Here is a 15,084-nt window from a genome sequence, read left to right on the forward strand (position 1 = left end):
GCGCTTACCTCTTCCACAACAGTCTTTCCTCTTAGAAAGTTAGTAATAGTTTTCTAGAGCACAAGTATAAACACAACAAGGCTATAAAGGCAGACTGGTAAGTGGATCGGTTTTCGTGTTCGGTGTGATGACATTTAATGTCAACCTCTGTAGTCGCATACCTGTTAGCAACTGCATTTCTTAAGACACATAAAAGCTTAAACGAATCCTGAGTGGTTTATTTACAGAAGTATTTTATGTCATAGAACCACAGGCCTTATTTCAGGCATCTTAACAATAACCCCACCACCCCCACCATTTAGGACTCATTCCTGCACTTTTTTCTGCAGGAAACACTTTTGGAAAGACATGCAAGTACATATGTTGATTGTGAGAGCGTTTTTTCTAGATGTCAGGTATTTTTCAATCTTTGAAGCGGCAGCACATAAACATTATGAAGCTAAAGACTACATCACACTATGTACCTGCGGCTACAAGGTCACACACTCTTAGACTATACAGACTGTTCATCCATTCAGCATGAAACATATTTTGCTTTTGTGGTACAGTGGATTCACTTCACTAGTTAAATGATTTTCAGTGACATTATCTGTTAGGAAATATTTGGTGGCTCTTTGACCTCAGATATTTGGGCATGTCCGTTCTTGTTTATATCTTCAATGAACAATCTACATTTCTTATTCTGAGCAAGAGTTGCTTTTTTTCTACAGACACTAACTGGAGTGGTTTGGGCAGCATTTGGCATTAACTGTGTTTTAATCCTTTCATTTGTTCTGTAAGTCTTGTAGATTATGAGAACATTTGTGGTGCTGATAAACAAACACTTGCTTGTTCATCCATTTACTCAGTTTGTACTTTCTTCCAGATAACAGTGAAATGGTGTGAGCTTAGATGTTAGTGTGATGAAGAAAACCTTGAGAAGCTCAAGGTTGATAGTACTGAGCAGCTATTGTGCTGGTGTTGAGCTGTGTTAGTCCTGGCTGAGCTCCAGCAATACACAGCCTTTTTTAGAGGCCACTTTACAGTGCGTCTCCATTTCCCTCAGTTTATCACTGTCACACACACACGAACACACAGAAATGAGGGTGCACACAACACTTATATCAATGTACACACACAGGCAACTACTCACCCTGCTGGGTGCTCCCTCTGGGATGGGGTGGGGAACGGGAAGGAAAGAGAGCAGAGTAGAGAAAAAAGTGAGAGAGAGGAGAAAGACAAAAAGAAAGAAAGTTTGACGTCAGTCCTGATAATAATAACAACAGTCTCCCAGTCAGCCAAGGTTAGGCTGAACTACAACTGCTCTTCTCTAATAAAGATACAGACCCACTATTGTGCTTTATTCCGGTGTCCTCTCCCCTCTCTATCTTTCCCTCTCTGTTCTCCAACCAGACAAAGCTTGCTGTCTTTCCCCTGCTGCCTCTTTCAACGCTGACTATCTTTTCACTCATTCCTCCTCTCGTATTTAGGAACAGAAACACACACAGCTGCAGACATGCATAAGCTCTCACACGGATGCTTAATACACCAATATGAACACACTGATCTCTCTATCTCTCTCTCCCTTTCTTCTCTCACTCATTCTTTTTTTTCTCCTTTCTAGCTCTCGGTTTATACATGAGAAAAATCTCTTTTGGCTCAATGCCTGAAACTGAGCGCAAAGATAAGATATTCTATCAGGGTGAATGAAAGTTCATTGGGAGAAACCCTTTCTCCTGCGTTTGCACAAACACCATGAATACGTCTGTCCATATTATGAAAGCAATCTAAGGAAAGAAGTTCATATTCAGTCCAAAAGGTGAGTTGCTGTACAAATTACAAAAACGCTGCCTGCCACAAATGATGTATAGTGTTACTCTGTGTTTATCTGGTCTAAAATGACAATATTATCTATTTTTTCTTTGCTGCTGTTATCAGAGTTTCTGTTACTGCTGCTTTGTGCCCATTCCAATATAAAACAAATTAAACTGAAACAAACACTCAAATGCACACATGTACATACAGAAACACAAACATTTCATGGAAAAGAAAAGATAGTTATTGAATGTGTTGTATCTGCTGGTTCCATTATGGATGATTTCCCAGAGTCTATTACTCTACCTCACTTGTATTGAACTTGCAAAACATCTTCTCAAAATGTTCAATGGTGTAATTGATTTTCCATAATGAAACATTTTGTGTAGACTGACCTGAAACAAACCCAGCAACACAGATTTTCACAGTAGAACAACCATGCTGTACTTCAGGGCTGCATTTGAAGCAACCAGGCTCGAAATCCTACTGCAAATACAACGTGTTCTCCAATAACAATCAGAAAACACGTTGGATTGCCTTTAAACCATGGCTCTGCTGCCTTCTAGTTAATGACAGCAGGCTGCTACCGTCTGTAAGACCAAAAATGTTAATCTAGTCACAGTTTTTAGTTTTTTATCTGTATTTGTTTTCATCCATTAATTTTATTAGTAGTCTTCAGAGATTTAATGTCAGTTTTTTTAGTGTTCCTCATCCTGAAATTAGCTCTCTAAGACTACCATGCCAGAACAAGAAATCCTGCTTTTAGGAATAAAAGTAAGGGTTAAAAGTCTATGGTCCTTTACCTCGAAGATGTTCAGGGTCAAGGTGGTTGCGTTCATCTTTGGACGCAAGGTGGGCTGAGACCCCCAGGGCCCCGGTCAGCGCCAGGAGCCCCGAGCCGCCTGCGCCCAGGGACAGGCCTGATGGGTGTGGCGTCAGAGGGATGCCAGGGGCATGGTGAGACAGGTGCTGGAGCTGCTGCTGCTGTGGCCACAGGGAAAGGAGGGAGCGGGGAGGGAGGGGTCGGGGAGGGATGTGGTCACACAAGGGTGGTGGGTGGTTAGAAAAGGCAGGGTAAAAAAAGAGAGGGATAGAAAATGAGCAGGAGGTAGTGACAAAGAACAGAGAGGAACAGAGAAGAAGAAAGTTAAGGGAAGTGGGGGTTGTTCTTGGAAAATTGGAGGTGAGAGAGACAGGGGGAATGGAGAAGGTGAATATAATGAAATCCACATGGAGAGCTCAACAGTGAGAGATAGAGAGAGGTAGGATGTGGAAGAGATTAGTGGATTAAAGAGGTGGGGGAGACGGACACCAAGGACAAGCGAGAAGGAAGGGAAAGGAGGGAATAGGGAAATTGAATATTTGGGATACACAGGGAAAGGAAGGGAAGTGGAGATGGAAACCAGGCAGTGAGAGAAAGCAGAAGAGAGAGTGAAAACAGTGAGGCGATGAATGGGATTTATTATGAAGGAAAGGCAGGAGGAAGTGAGAGAGAGAGAGAGGCCAAGGGAAAAACCAGCGAGGGTAAAAGAGAGAGAAGAAAATGTTTCATTCAGAAAGTAAACGATGGGAAGGAACAGAAGGAAATCGCGGTGGAAACAGTGAAAAGTGAAGAAGAATTAGATGAACAGAGAGAGAAAATAGAGAGAGGGTAAATGAGTGCAGGAGGAGGGGGGGGGGGGGTGTAGCACAGAGAGCAAAAGGTAAGACATAGCAAAAACAGGGCCAAAAACCAAAGAGGTAGAAAATGATAAAAGATTACAAAAGGAAGGGTGAGAAAACCCAGACAGAAAATGGATAGGGAAGAGAAAGAAGGGAGAGAAAGAGGTAAAAAAAAAAAGAAAAAGATGAGGATAGAGAGAGTGGAGAGTAAAGAAGAGAGCAGCTACAGATAAAGAAGGCTATTATCCTGAGGGGAGCATTATGATGTGTTTTTGTGTGTTGTTTTGTCAAGCTGGTGTGTTAAACACACGCACACACGTGCACACACACACACACACCCCTTAGTGCCTTAGTGAGAGCAGTGTTTGTAGTGCTGGGAGGAACAAAGGGCTTTAAGTAGACAGTAATGTGATCAGTGCTCTGACAAGCTCTGGAAAGCCCCATCTACTATGGCACTCGGGAGCATCACTGTGTCTGTATGTGTGTACATATACAGTATGTGCAGACAGTATGTGTATAACATGTTGGTGGTCGGGCACTATTAAATGTGAGTATACAGTAGGTATGAATGTTGGAACTCTATAGTTGATGTTTGTAGGTTGTTACACTGTGTATGTTTTATGCTTTAATCTAATTTAAATATGAGCAGTCTGTTGTCCAGAGCGCACTGATGAACTTATTCATGAACAATGCTCAAAACAGAAACCTTAAAGCTGGGCTGTAATTAATGTAGTGGTCACCATACTGTTGTGGTACAATAGGTAGACAGTAATGTGATCTGTGCTTGAGCTAAAGTGTCATTAGAATTGACTGATCTGACAACAACCACTGATCACTGTCTCTTCTCACCATCTTAACTTACCAAGTTTAAGCCATGCACCATATTCAGCAAGCTAGAATGGCTTCTCCAAAATGTTAATATATTTCTCTATATATCTCTCTCTATATAAATATATTCTACCACAACGTATTTATCTGGCATTATAAAACAGGAACATACCCCACTCTGGATGAGATGCTTCTTAACATCAGATTTTAACAGGTTGCTTCACTCAGTGAAAATAAATACTTAAAACGTGGATACATAAAAAAAAAAAAAAAAATCTTTCAAAGGCAAATCTTCATTTAGAAAAGGAAAACTTTGAAATTCTCCACTAGCCATGTTAATTCATAGCATGCTATCAAAGGTTCCCAGCCTTAGCTATGAAAACCGACTGAATCTTGAATTAACGTGATCAACATCGCCATCTGGGGCACAAACAGAAAAGTTAACACCTTCATGATGTTTATATTAATGCTTCACCTATTTGATAATGAGTTTTTCCTGATCTATGTACTTATAGACCAGTGCTGAAATCATGTAATCAGCTGTTTCTCTTTAGTGTCAGACTGGTCGGAACATGCTTGTTTTATGTGTGTATATGTAGGTGTGTGCGCGGTGAATGTTGTCATGACGAATGGAGGTGACTCACCCCGATAATGGCATTGAGTTCTGCCATGGTGACCTGTTTGGCTCTCTCCACTGCTTGGACCACCTGTTGCTGGTGCTACATATACAAACACAGAGACACACACACACACACACACACACACACACACACACACACACACACACACACACACACACACACACACACATTCACATTCATTGACACAGGAAGAAAGTCAAAAGAAAGGTAGGTTACACTGTATTATTATCCATGTTATACACATAATGCACAGTATATTACAGGTATAGGTCAGTATTTATACAGCAGGAACCTTTACATGAACCAAACTCGGGGAGATGTGTTAAAATAACCAAACTCAGCTTGTACAGTGTGTAGAAATGTAAATGTCTGGATTGGGTAACAATGAATACACACAACCGTTAAAAAGTCACACTGATATAAAAGTCACACAAACAGAAACACACATACTGTACAGTGTGTATAGCCAGACACATACACCGATGTGTCTGCTTTCATACGCATACAGATGCACGCACGTACACATACACACACGCTCAATACCAAACTAACAAAAATCACATTTCTGTTTACACAAAATCCCAATGTAATCAGTCACACAAATGCAAATATGCATGTGTGCAACAGTGCTCACATACACATACACACACACACACACACACACACACACACACACACACACACACACACACACACACACACACACACAGTCAATATTGATCAAACTGACAGAGCTCTGACCTTCCTGTCTCCAGAGTGCACACTCACATTCACAGACATAAAGAAGTGTGTCTGCAGATTTGTACTCTACAAACTCACACACACAACCATTGCACACTCAGGTACAGTACAAGCACAGTGGAATAATACAGCTAAAATACGGGTTAACTCTTTAATCTGTTTTGCCGTCATGATGCCCACAGCCAGAGAAACTATCAAATCAGTATATTTAATTTCAACAATCCTGCACCTCTTACTTAGTTTGTATTAAGCAGATGTACATTAAAATATACAGTAACTTTAAGTAGCAGGTGGTGGAAGCCAAGCCTGCTTGCAGAAATAGTGATAATGTGCTGAATGATAAGAGGGCTATACTTAATTTAAAGATAATGGGATCTAGATCAGAAAACAATATAATTTATTACTCTCAAAGTCTTGGAGCCTTCTTTATGAAAACCCATACAGTTGGCTTTAATAAGTAGCCCTTTATCATTCCCCGTGACACCGACACCTGTGGGAATCTATTCATTATCAGTACCTCTTGAACTCATACAGATCATTTGGTACAGACACAAGGGGCCACATATGAAGCGTGTTGAGCTCACAGCACATGGTTTCACCATGAGACATTATTAGTGCCACAAATTTCAGAGGATAATCAGCGTGGTGGTCCTCTTGCCACAATAGTAAACTATGATGAGAATGTTTATGATTGAAATATACACACACTTCATAAGCATGACATGATGTTGTGTGAGTCTTTTTATTAATCTGATTGCACAAGACACAAACAATTCTCTCATTCTGATACTCACTTTGATTATGTGCCAAAATTTCACCAACATTATGCAAGCAAAATCATTATCAACAAATAGTGTGCTGCATTTAGCTGCTGCCAATTTCAACCTGGGTTTGCCTTTGTGCGATATTGAACTGAATTTGCATGTTTCATTCATCTGTTTAAAATCAGCCAGATACTGTGTCTCATGAAGATATATTTAGTGAAATTGTTGATTGATTTGCTTTTCAAACACAGAGGGTGACTTGTTGTGGCAGCTTTCAATAAATGGGATGAAATGCCCATTCTGATAAGAAAATACTGAAAGCTAATGAGCTGTTTTGTCATTAATATGCAGAATCATTAAATATTCAAAAGATCTCCGTCGATCAACGAGTCAATACGGTAAATCAGAAGTAGTGCATGTTTGCTATAAAAAACATTATCCACTAGAACACCACAAACTAAAGCCTCAAGACTAACCATAAAGTTGAATTAACAGATGTCTGACACAGTGTCAAGAAAAGCTGAATATTTTAAACTACAGTAGCAACATTTGTTACACTAATACTGTGTTACACTGCGACACTGTACACTGGCATTCATTTTATTCGACTTAAGCACATTTATTACACTACCACTTGATGCGCAAACATTGTTTTTTTCTCAGTAGAATGGAAACTCCTGGATTGATTTTTCCTTCGAACATGATCTTCTATATTTGATATATTCAGATTTATTTATTGCACTGATTGAAAAGAGAATATAATTTAAGCCTGATGTGTGAATAGTCCTGTCCTGACTGTGTGTGTGCATATTTTGCGTATATGTGTGACTGTGTCTGGCAGTGGTGACACTTACCTCTTGAGAGAGGAAAGGGATGATTTGAGCACAGATGGCACTGAGACGCTTGACAATCTCCGCCTGTGATGGAAAGAGAGAGTAACGGGAGGGAGAGACAGGAGGAGAGAGAAGGGGATATATAATCATGTCGCATACCATAAGATAACAAGTACACAATGAACACGGAGCATATGATGCACCTCTACAGCACATTAAGCCTTCGCTGCATTAAAAACACCTTCTTAATGAGCAAGGAGTTCTGTCAGTGACAACTCTACGAGACTGAGAGGAGACAAATGTGGGGAAATGTGGAAGCAAACAGCAGCAGAGGTGGAAGGGTGGAGGAGTCATCATCTGGTCTTTTAGCACCATCACACTCTCATTTAGCTCGGCCTCACACTCTCTTACCGCTTTAGTCTTCCTCTGTCGCTCTCAAACACACGCAAAACATATGAGCAAGCCAACACATTCACAAAGAGCAGGAAAACCTCAGAGAATTTCTCTCTCATGCTCTCTCCCTGTCACAGTCAGCGACTAAGTGCCATTGCATTTGTCCATTTCCTAAAACTTGTAAAATCCATAAAAGTGTTTTATCTTGGACTGGAAATGGTGAATAACACCTTGCTCTTAGGTTTCTTACCCCCACCCATCCACTCACATTCACACAACATGCACACGTGGCAAACCTAGTAACCATCCACAGATTACAGCTGCCTGCACACACAATACAAGCACACACAAACACATGAAGACGTAAGCACACACTCTCTCTCCCTGTCACACACACACACACATGCACAACCTCTGCGGTGTGTCTAATTCTATCTGTCTGAGTGCCCTCAGCCTCATTTTGTTCTCTTCTTCACTCAGCCGTTCTCTCTTTTTCTACAACAGCTCTCACACTGAGCCATTATTACCCTATTCATCCTCTTCCTCCCACCCCCACCTCCCCCCATCTCCCTCCCCTCCCTTGCTCGCTTTGTCTCGTTTTCTCCCATCTCTCTATTTTTCTATATTATTCTCTTACTCTCCGTTTTAATTTATCCTCCCTCCTTTCCCTCAGCAGCGCTTGTACCTCTTCTAACATCAGTCGCTTTCTTATGTTATTTTCTTTGTTACTTTGCTGTCACACATTACCACGGACACACTCGTATTTCTTTCAGTCTTTCCTCCCTCCACCTATCTAGCTTTTTCCCTTTGTCTCTCTCTGTATCCCTCTATCCTCACTAACACATGTTCCTGGCACTAGAAGATACTGAAGAGGATGAGAGAAAGACAGCAAAGGGGGCTAAGGAGGGCAATGAACTGACTGACAGGGCTGTATGCGCCATCATACCAAGGCACGTGCGCGCACACACGCACACACACACACACACACACACACGATCAGCCAGCCTGTCAGTTATAGCAAGTCACATCATGACTTCATAAACTAGCTATCACAAGACACACGTCTGTATGTGAATGCTGACCATGCAGAGGGAAGGGAGAGTGTAAGGAAGAAACATGGCAGAAGAGAATACATTTTTTTGGTTTGTTTTTTTAACAATTGGAAATAGGTGTTTGTGCTTGTGAGGTAATGTTGTCATTGTAAAACTCGCACTGCTTTAGCTTGAAACCCTGGTTAGTCTGCTTGACTACACTTGGTGCTGCTTTGCTCAGATTTCTACTGGATTACAGCTGGAAATAAAACGAGACACAAGGCACTCACATGGTCAGCAGCCTGCATTCAGTCCATACTGTCAATTCTGACACTGATAATGATCCCAACAGAGACTAACAATGGTGCATGGAGCTGGCTAAGTTGGCTTAGTCAACAGGGAGCTGTAACAGGTTCCTTTCACACATAGATCTTTTTCCCTGTTTGAATGAACCTGAGCTTCAAGTCTTGGAATTGGGAAAGGTTTTCCTATCTGTCAAGTTGTCACAATCTGCTAACAATTTAATCAGCAAATTGCAAAACTCTGATAGGGGCTTACTTGACTTGCTGTACATGAACAGCAACTCGAGAATAGTTCAACAATAAAAAAGTAAGGTTGAGTATCGATGACCACTCACCTACAAAGCAAAGTATCTGATTCCAGGGACAAATGGTAAAACTTTATAAAGACAGAGCATGCTTTAGACACTTTACCCTTAATTCACATAAATATAGTTTATTATCTATTTTGAACCAACTATCCTCCTCTCAGTTTTATCTCTGCAGCTACACCAGATTGCCTCCTACTAGACAACAGGTTATCCTCAGGCCACAGATCAATTCAGATGACCTGGCTCAGTTTTGGCCGGATAAAAACCAATCTGACAGGACTGATGCTGGGACCATATGTCGGAACTGAACAGACTGAGACAGAACTGACCTCAACGTGTTTGGTCTTTGAAGCTGCTTTCATTTACTGCTTCCAAGAAGACCGTGACTTTGATGTAAAGCTATACAAATAAATGCAACTGAATAGATATAAATAACAGAAGGGGAAACAAACAGTACAAAGAAAAGTGACCTTTCGCTCAAAAACATGGACTCACTAAAAGCATCAAAAGCAAGAGGAAAAAAATTCTAGTCTGTCACAAGAGGTTGCTGAGGTAATAGGTTAATTGATAAATTGACCTCCAAGTAATTTTAAACACAAACAGAATGAGGTAAAACATTAAAAATAAAATAAAAAAGATTTTAGGTTTAAGAAATGTTAGGTGTGTTTCATATGTTATAAATGCATGAAGTGGCAAAATCAGATGTTAACTCTCAGTGTGTTTAGCACTATTAGCAACCCTTTTACATTACATCAGTTCCTTTGATTCATTGTCATTAACAAAAATATCAATTAATGAAGGTTGAACCATAGAAACTACAATCATGGTATATTTCGTACATCCTTCATAAATGTAAAATGTTGTCAACCTCTGCAACACAGCAACATCCCACCACCTCCATGTTCTGGCTGCAAGACAGTGATGTCATGAGTGCAAGCTGCCAATCAGCCGATGGGTTTTTACAAAAGAGTGAAAGTGAGCTGAGCTGAAGCGGTCCGAGTCGGGCCAGGTGTCAGAAACAACACGGCACAGTCAAAGCACAGCCACCAAGGAGTACTGGCAAAGCCTGGCCGGATGGAGGGATGAACGGATGGAAGGATGAATGGATGGGTAGATACAAAAGAAGAGAGGGGGCTGGTCAATAAACACTTGAGGGCAGATACGCTGCCAACTGGCACGAGGCCAGAGAGAGGCAGAGAAAGAGAGAGGCTTCACGTGAAACAGAGATAAAAGGTAGGTGAGAGAGAAAGAAGTACACAACAGCTTTTCATACAGAAGAGCAAAAATTCCCCTAATTATTTTCCAAAACACAGACAGATAGAGGAGAAAACGAGGAAGAGAGGAAAAGGAGGAATAAACTGCAGGACAAGGACAGCCTGTTCCAGAGGCTGTCAGATCCTGAGACACACACACACACACACACAGTGGCAGAATGCACAGGCTTGTCATCTCGTCAGATCATTGAAAGGATGATAATTTCCACCAGTGAAACGTTTATATGATCACAGTGCCTTGTTTTTGTATAATGAACCTGAGTTGCATGAAAATCACACACACACACACACACACACATACACACACACACACACACACACACACACACATATATATATATATATCACATGATTACTCATTACTTACGAATCAGTCCACACCCATCTTTGAACCTGGCCTTCATTTTCATCTGAACTATACACCTGTAAAGTTTTGTGAACTGTAACTTGCAAGTTATGACGCTAAATCCGTCCAGAGACTGACAGCCAGACAGCCAGACAGCCAGACAAATACCTGCCAAAGAACTTAAAACCACTTCTTTGGTAGTTCCCACAACAGTAGGTGTCTCAAGGACCACATTTTGCCATGATGACACACACACAGACTCACAAGGTGAAAACAATACCAGTCCCGTTGTTGCGGCTGATAACAATGACTTAGAGACAAGAACCAACAGAGAACACAACCAAGCAAGAGACTAGATCTCTTCAACTTGGCAGAGTTACAAAGCGGAGCAGAGTTCAATTTTGTGTGAATGAGCAACATTTTGGTATAGTTACTGTAAAGCCTAATGAAGGACAGGTGTGTTCAACTTATTTTGTATAGTAATGTATTTTGATTTTAGCTCCTCTGTCTGTTTCTATCAAGTGAAAAGGGTAAGCTGTTGATATAGCCTCCCTCCTGTTAGAATACCCTGTTGAGGACAATAACTAAGACTGTGTGGATCCCTGTGAGGTTTTATAATCTGTATATTACCAAGGAGCACGGAAAATAACATTTTATATGACAATAGATACATAATGTCTCTATGCATTCATTAACTCTTTCATGCATCTGCTATTGACTATAGTTGGAATACTATCATTAAACCTCAGCACTATAGACAGTGATTCCAACAAGTAAGCACAGGAGACAGTGCACAAGTAATGAGAATACAGCTTTGTGTGTGTGTGTGTGTGTGTGTGTCTGTGTGTGTGTGTGTGTGCTTATAAGTGAGCATGCTGTGTGTGTTCCCAAACAGACGAGTAAATGGATATGAAAACACTGGGTAATATCAAGGCGAAACACAAGAGCTGCATTTGAATTGCAGGGAACTAACCAAAGAAAATGGCTTATATACGGGGAGTTTCAGCAGGTTGGAGTCTGTGCTGAAAAAAATGGGTGCCGAATTTTCAGTGTCCAATATGACCTAGGAATTTTACTGTTTCTTCAGTAACTGGCCAACCATGAATAATGCGTCATTATGAAGAAAAACCTCTGACAGAGTTTATTATCATGAAAATTTAAACATGCAAAGTAAAGGTCATATTTGGTGTCACGGCAATAAATTTTTCCTTGACCCAACATTTTGCACATGCACTCAGCCGTCAATCAGGAAGAATCCATCACAGCAGTACCAATTTCTACACCAACACTTAGCTTAGTGGAGTGGACAAGAGTTTTGCGCTTTGCATGAGAGGCATAATTCTCTATTTTTCTTGACTGGAAAAAACTCATTCTCCTGCACTTATTTTGTGATTGCTCTCGCTATTGCTACTGCTCTCTCTCTCCACCCACATGTTTAACCCATAGCACAATTGCAACACGTTTCCTGCCTGTTCTGTGAGGGCTGTCAAAAGGCCTTCTGGGAAATGCAGAAAATGACTAACTGACGTAGAAACAGACGAGATAGGTGGGTAGATGAGGAGGTGGGTACACTACAAAAGAAAATAAAAACACTGGCTCACAAAACAAGCCATCACAGACTGATAGTATAACAGTGCATCTGCATGTGGAGCTTTCCTTAAATAATGAGGCAGCGTCTGATTGTTCTGAAAAAGACAAAGATTGTTTGAGAGAAAGCGGCTTGATGGAGAAGGATCTGCCCACCAGCTGTTTTCTTTCATATGCTTGGAATGACAAGGCGTCCTGTGTTGTGTAACAACAGCCTATTGGCAGACCTGTGAGAGGTAAAAAGCGATATATATATATCCAAGCTCATATATAATGCCTTCTAATGGAGACCAGAGGTGCAGACAAACTCTGGGATGAATTAACAGAAAACAAGCTCACCTTTTCCTTGTACACATTTCACCCCTGACACTAAAGTGAACTTGAACTGGAACAACAGGGGAAGACACTTCCCTCTGAAAGATCAGCATTGTATTTGGTCTCCCAGTATGTCGGCGACAACAGTGACCGCGTTCATCTTGCCAATAAAGCTTGGTGAATTTGAATGTGATGAGCGTTGGTTGAGATTGGCACAGGAGGAGAGAGACGGTGCCCAGTGTGCTCGGGCACTGCCAGCTGTGCCAGCCTCTGAGTCCCACTATGGTTGAGTGAGCCAGCTTTATGAGGGAGCTCTGTGGTGTGTGTGTGTGTCAGTGTGTGTGTGTGTGTGTGTGTGTCTGTGAGCGATACCCCTCTACTCACTCTAATAACTGTCAACAAAAATGTCTGCCACCATCTCTCTCAGCTCCTATTCTCTTCCTATGCCTGGCACCTCTCACTTCCTTGTGACTGCAATAGTTGCTGGTTTGATTCCTGGGAATCAGAATGAATGATGGTTGAGCAAAGTACTTAACCTCCTCCTGCAGAAGACTTCAGCTGTACGAGACACATTCAAAATGAATGCATGCCACAGTGAGAAGGTGACGCATGATGTTAATGGAAAAAACGATGCATGCCCAGTCAACTTTACCTTGATAGGAAAAAAGTTATAAAACATGATTTTGTGGTGACAAGGAGAGTGCTGTGGCTCTGCCCTCTTTGCTTCCCATGAATGGTTTCTCCTAAGGTCGGTAATCCAAAAATTAAATATTTTTCTATCGTTGCAATCTGGGAAAAAGGTGTACAATACATGACTAAAATATCTGTGTGAAATTTTGTACAATTTTGTACGTATGTGCCTGTGTTACTGTCATAAACTGTGTCCAAAATCACTCCCTTGTTCATTCCTAATTCTAATTTTAATAAACATTCAATTAGCACTAAAATGATTAGTTATTTAATTGTTTAGTGGATCAAGAGCAGTACCTGATTACATTGCGAGTCATGTTTCCAACAAAAAATGCCAACAGCATCTCACCTGGGAGGATTGGAGCTTTTGTTATTGTTACATGACATTAATTTCAATATTTTGGGATATTGGACTGCTGCTGGGACAAAACAAACGATTTCACAACATTGCCATAGGCTTTAGGAAATTATTAATAAATAAATAAATAAATAATCAATAAATAAAACAGATTAGGCATAATAAAATTAGCCCTTAGTTGCAGCCACATACTCAAAAGTTCACACTTCACTGAGAAGTAAACAACATTTTTGGATACTTACATATGAATCATCATCATTTTGCAGCATTACTGAGAGGTTTACAGTCTTGTTACTGTAATTCTCACATTCATCAAAGTCGACATATTGGTTTGTATGATATTTCTCTGCATGAAGTAGTGTAGATGAAGTGATTTTGGACAGAGCCGTGCTGTATGTTAAAGTGTCTCACAGCCTTTGTACTTGTGTGTAGGGCTGCAGATTACCCTCCTTTTATTTTCAAAAGTCAGACACACACACACACACACACACACACACACACACACAGCACAATCCTGGAGCTAATCTCTGTCCCCTGCTTTCTAATTGGACTGCTCTCCCTTCTGAACAGTTTAAGGTAAATATTTGTAGCCGGTGACGTACTAATCACCCACTGATTGAGGTTGTGGGCATAGAGCTGTTCAGTGAAAACAGCCATTCCTCTCTCATCTAATGCCACCTCAACCCCCCTTCCTCTTTCTCTCCATGCAATCAGTCGTCTTCTTCCTCTATTCTGTTGGCTCATTTTTCCACCTCCACAGTATCTCTCTCTCTCTCTCTTTCTGTGTCCTCTCGCTCTGTTTTCCCTCAGTGCACTTGGCCTTGCTCTTTTGCTCTCTCTCTGCCCTCCTTCCCATTCTCTCTCATTTCTTTCTCCTTCTTGCTCTATCTCTCTGCCCTGCTTCTCTCCCAGAATCTCCCTCCGCCCTCCCTCTCTTTTCTTTTCTTGCTCAGTCTTGTTTTTTCCTCTCTCCGCCCTCTCTCTCTCCTCTGGGCAGTGTGCCAGCACCTCTTCACTGGCGCTGAGCCAACTCCTCTCCTCCTCTTCGCCTCCTCCTCCTCTCCCTCCCTTCCTCTATCCCCCTTGCCTCTGATTGATGGCCCCTCTATTCTGGAAGGAGAGGAAGGGAAACAGAGAGAGAGAGAGAGAAAGAGAGAGAGAGAGAGGGAGAGAGGAAAAGGGAGCAGCAAAGCACACACGAGGACCGAACACACACA

At 41.3% G+C, this 15,084-nt stretch overlaps 1 protein-coding gene across 2 annotated transcripts in view; it reads right to left on the reverse strand.

Annotated features, from left to right (window-relative positions):
• The window catches only part of tle2b (TLE family member 2, transcriptional corepressor b), a 75,315-nt gene that overhangs the window by 20,966 nt on the left and 39,265 nt on the right, over nt 1-15,084 (reverse strand). Inside the window, exons 5-8 of one of the 2 annotated variants that reach the window (XM_071487715.1) lie at nt 7,285-7,347; nt 4,929-5,003; nt 2,598-2,775; nt 1,133-1,149 (exon numbers count right to left, since the gene is read on the reverse strand). In XM_071487715.1, the coding sequence (XP_071343816.1) occupies nt 1,133-1,149; nt 2,598-2,775; nt 4,929-5,003; nt 7,285-7,347 (333 nt within the window). Of the gene's footprint in view, nt 1-1,132; nt 1,150-2,597; nt 2,779-4,928; nt 5,004-7,284; nt 7,348-15,084 lie in introns of both variants that reach the window. The other variant, XM_071487714.1, reaches the window with a different exon arrangement.

The sequence above is a fragment of the Trachinotus anak genome, unplaced genomic scaffold, assembly GCF_046630095.1.
Source record: "Trachinotus anak isolate AG129_WGS33_773 ecotype Australia unplaced genomic scaffold, CSIRO_AGI_Tana_v1 ptg000010l, whole genome shotgun sequence".
Taxonomy (NCBI): domain Eukaryota; kingdom Metazoa; phylum Chordata; class Actinopteri; order Carangiformes; family Carangidae; genus Trachinotus; species Trachinotus anak.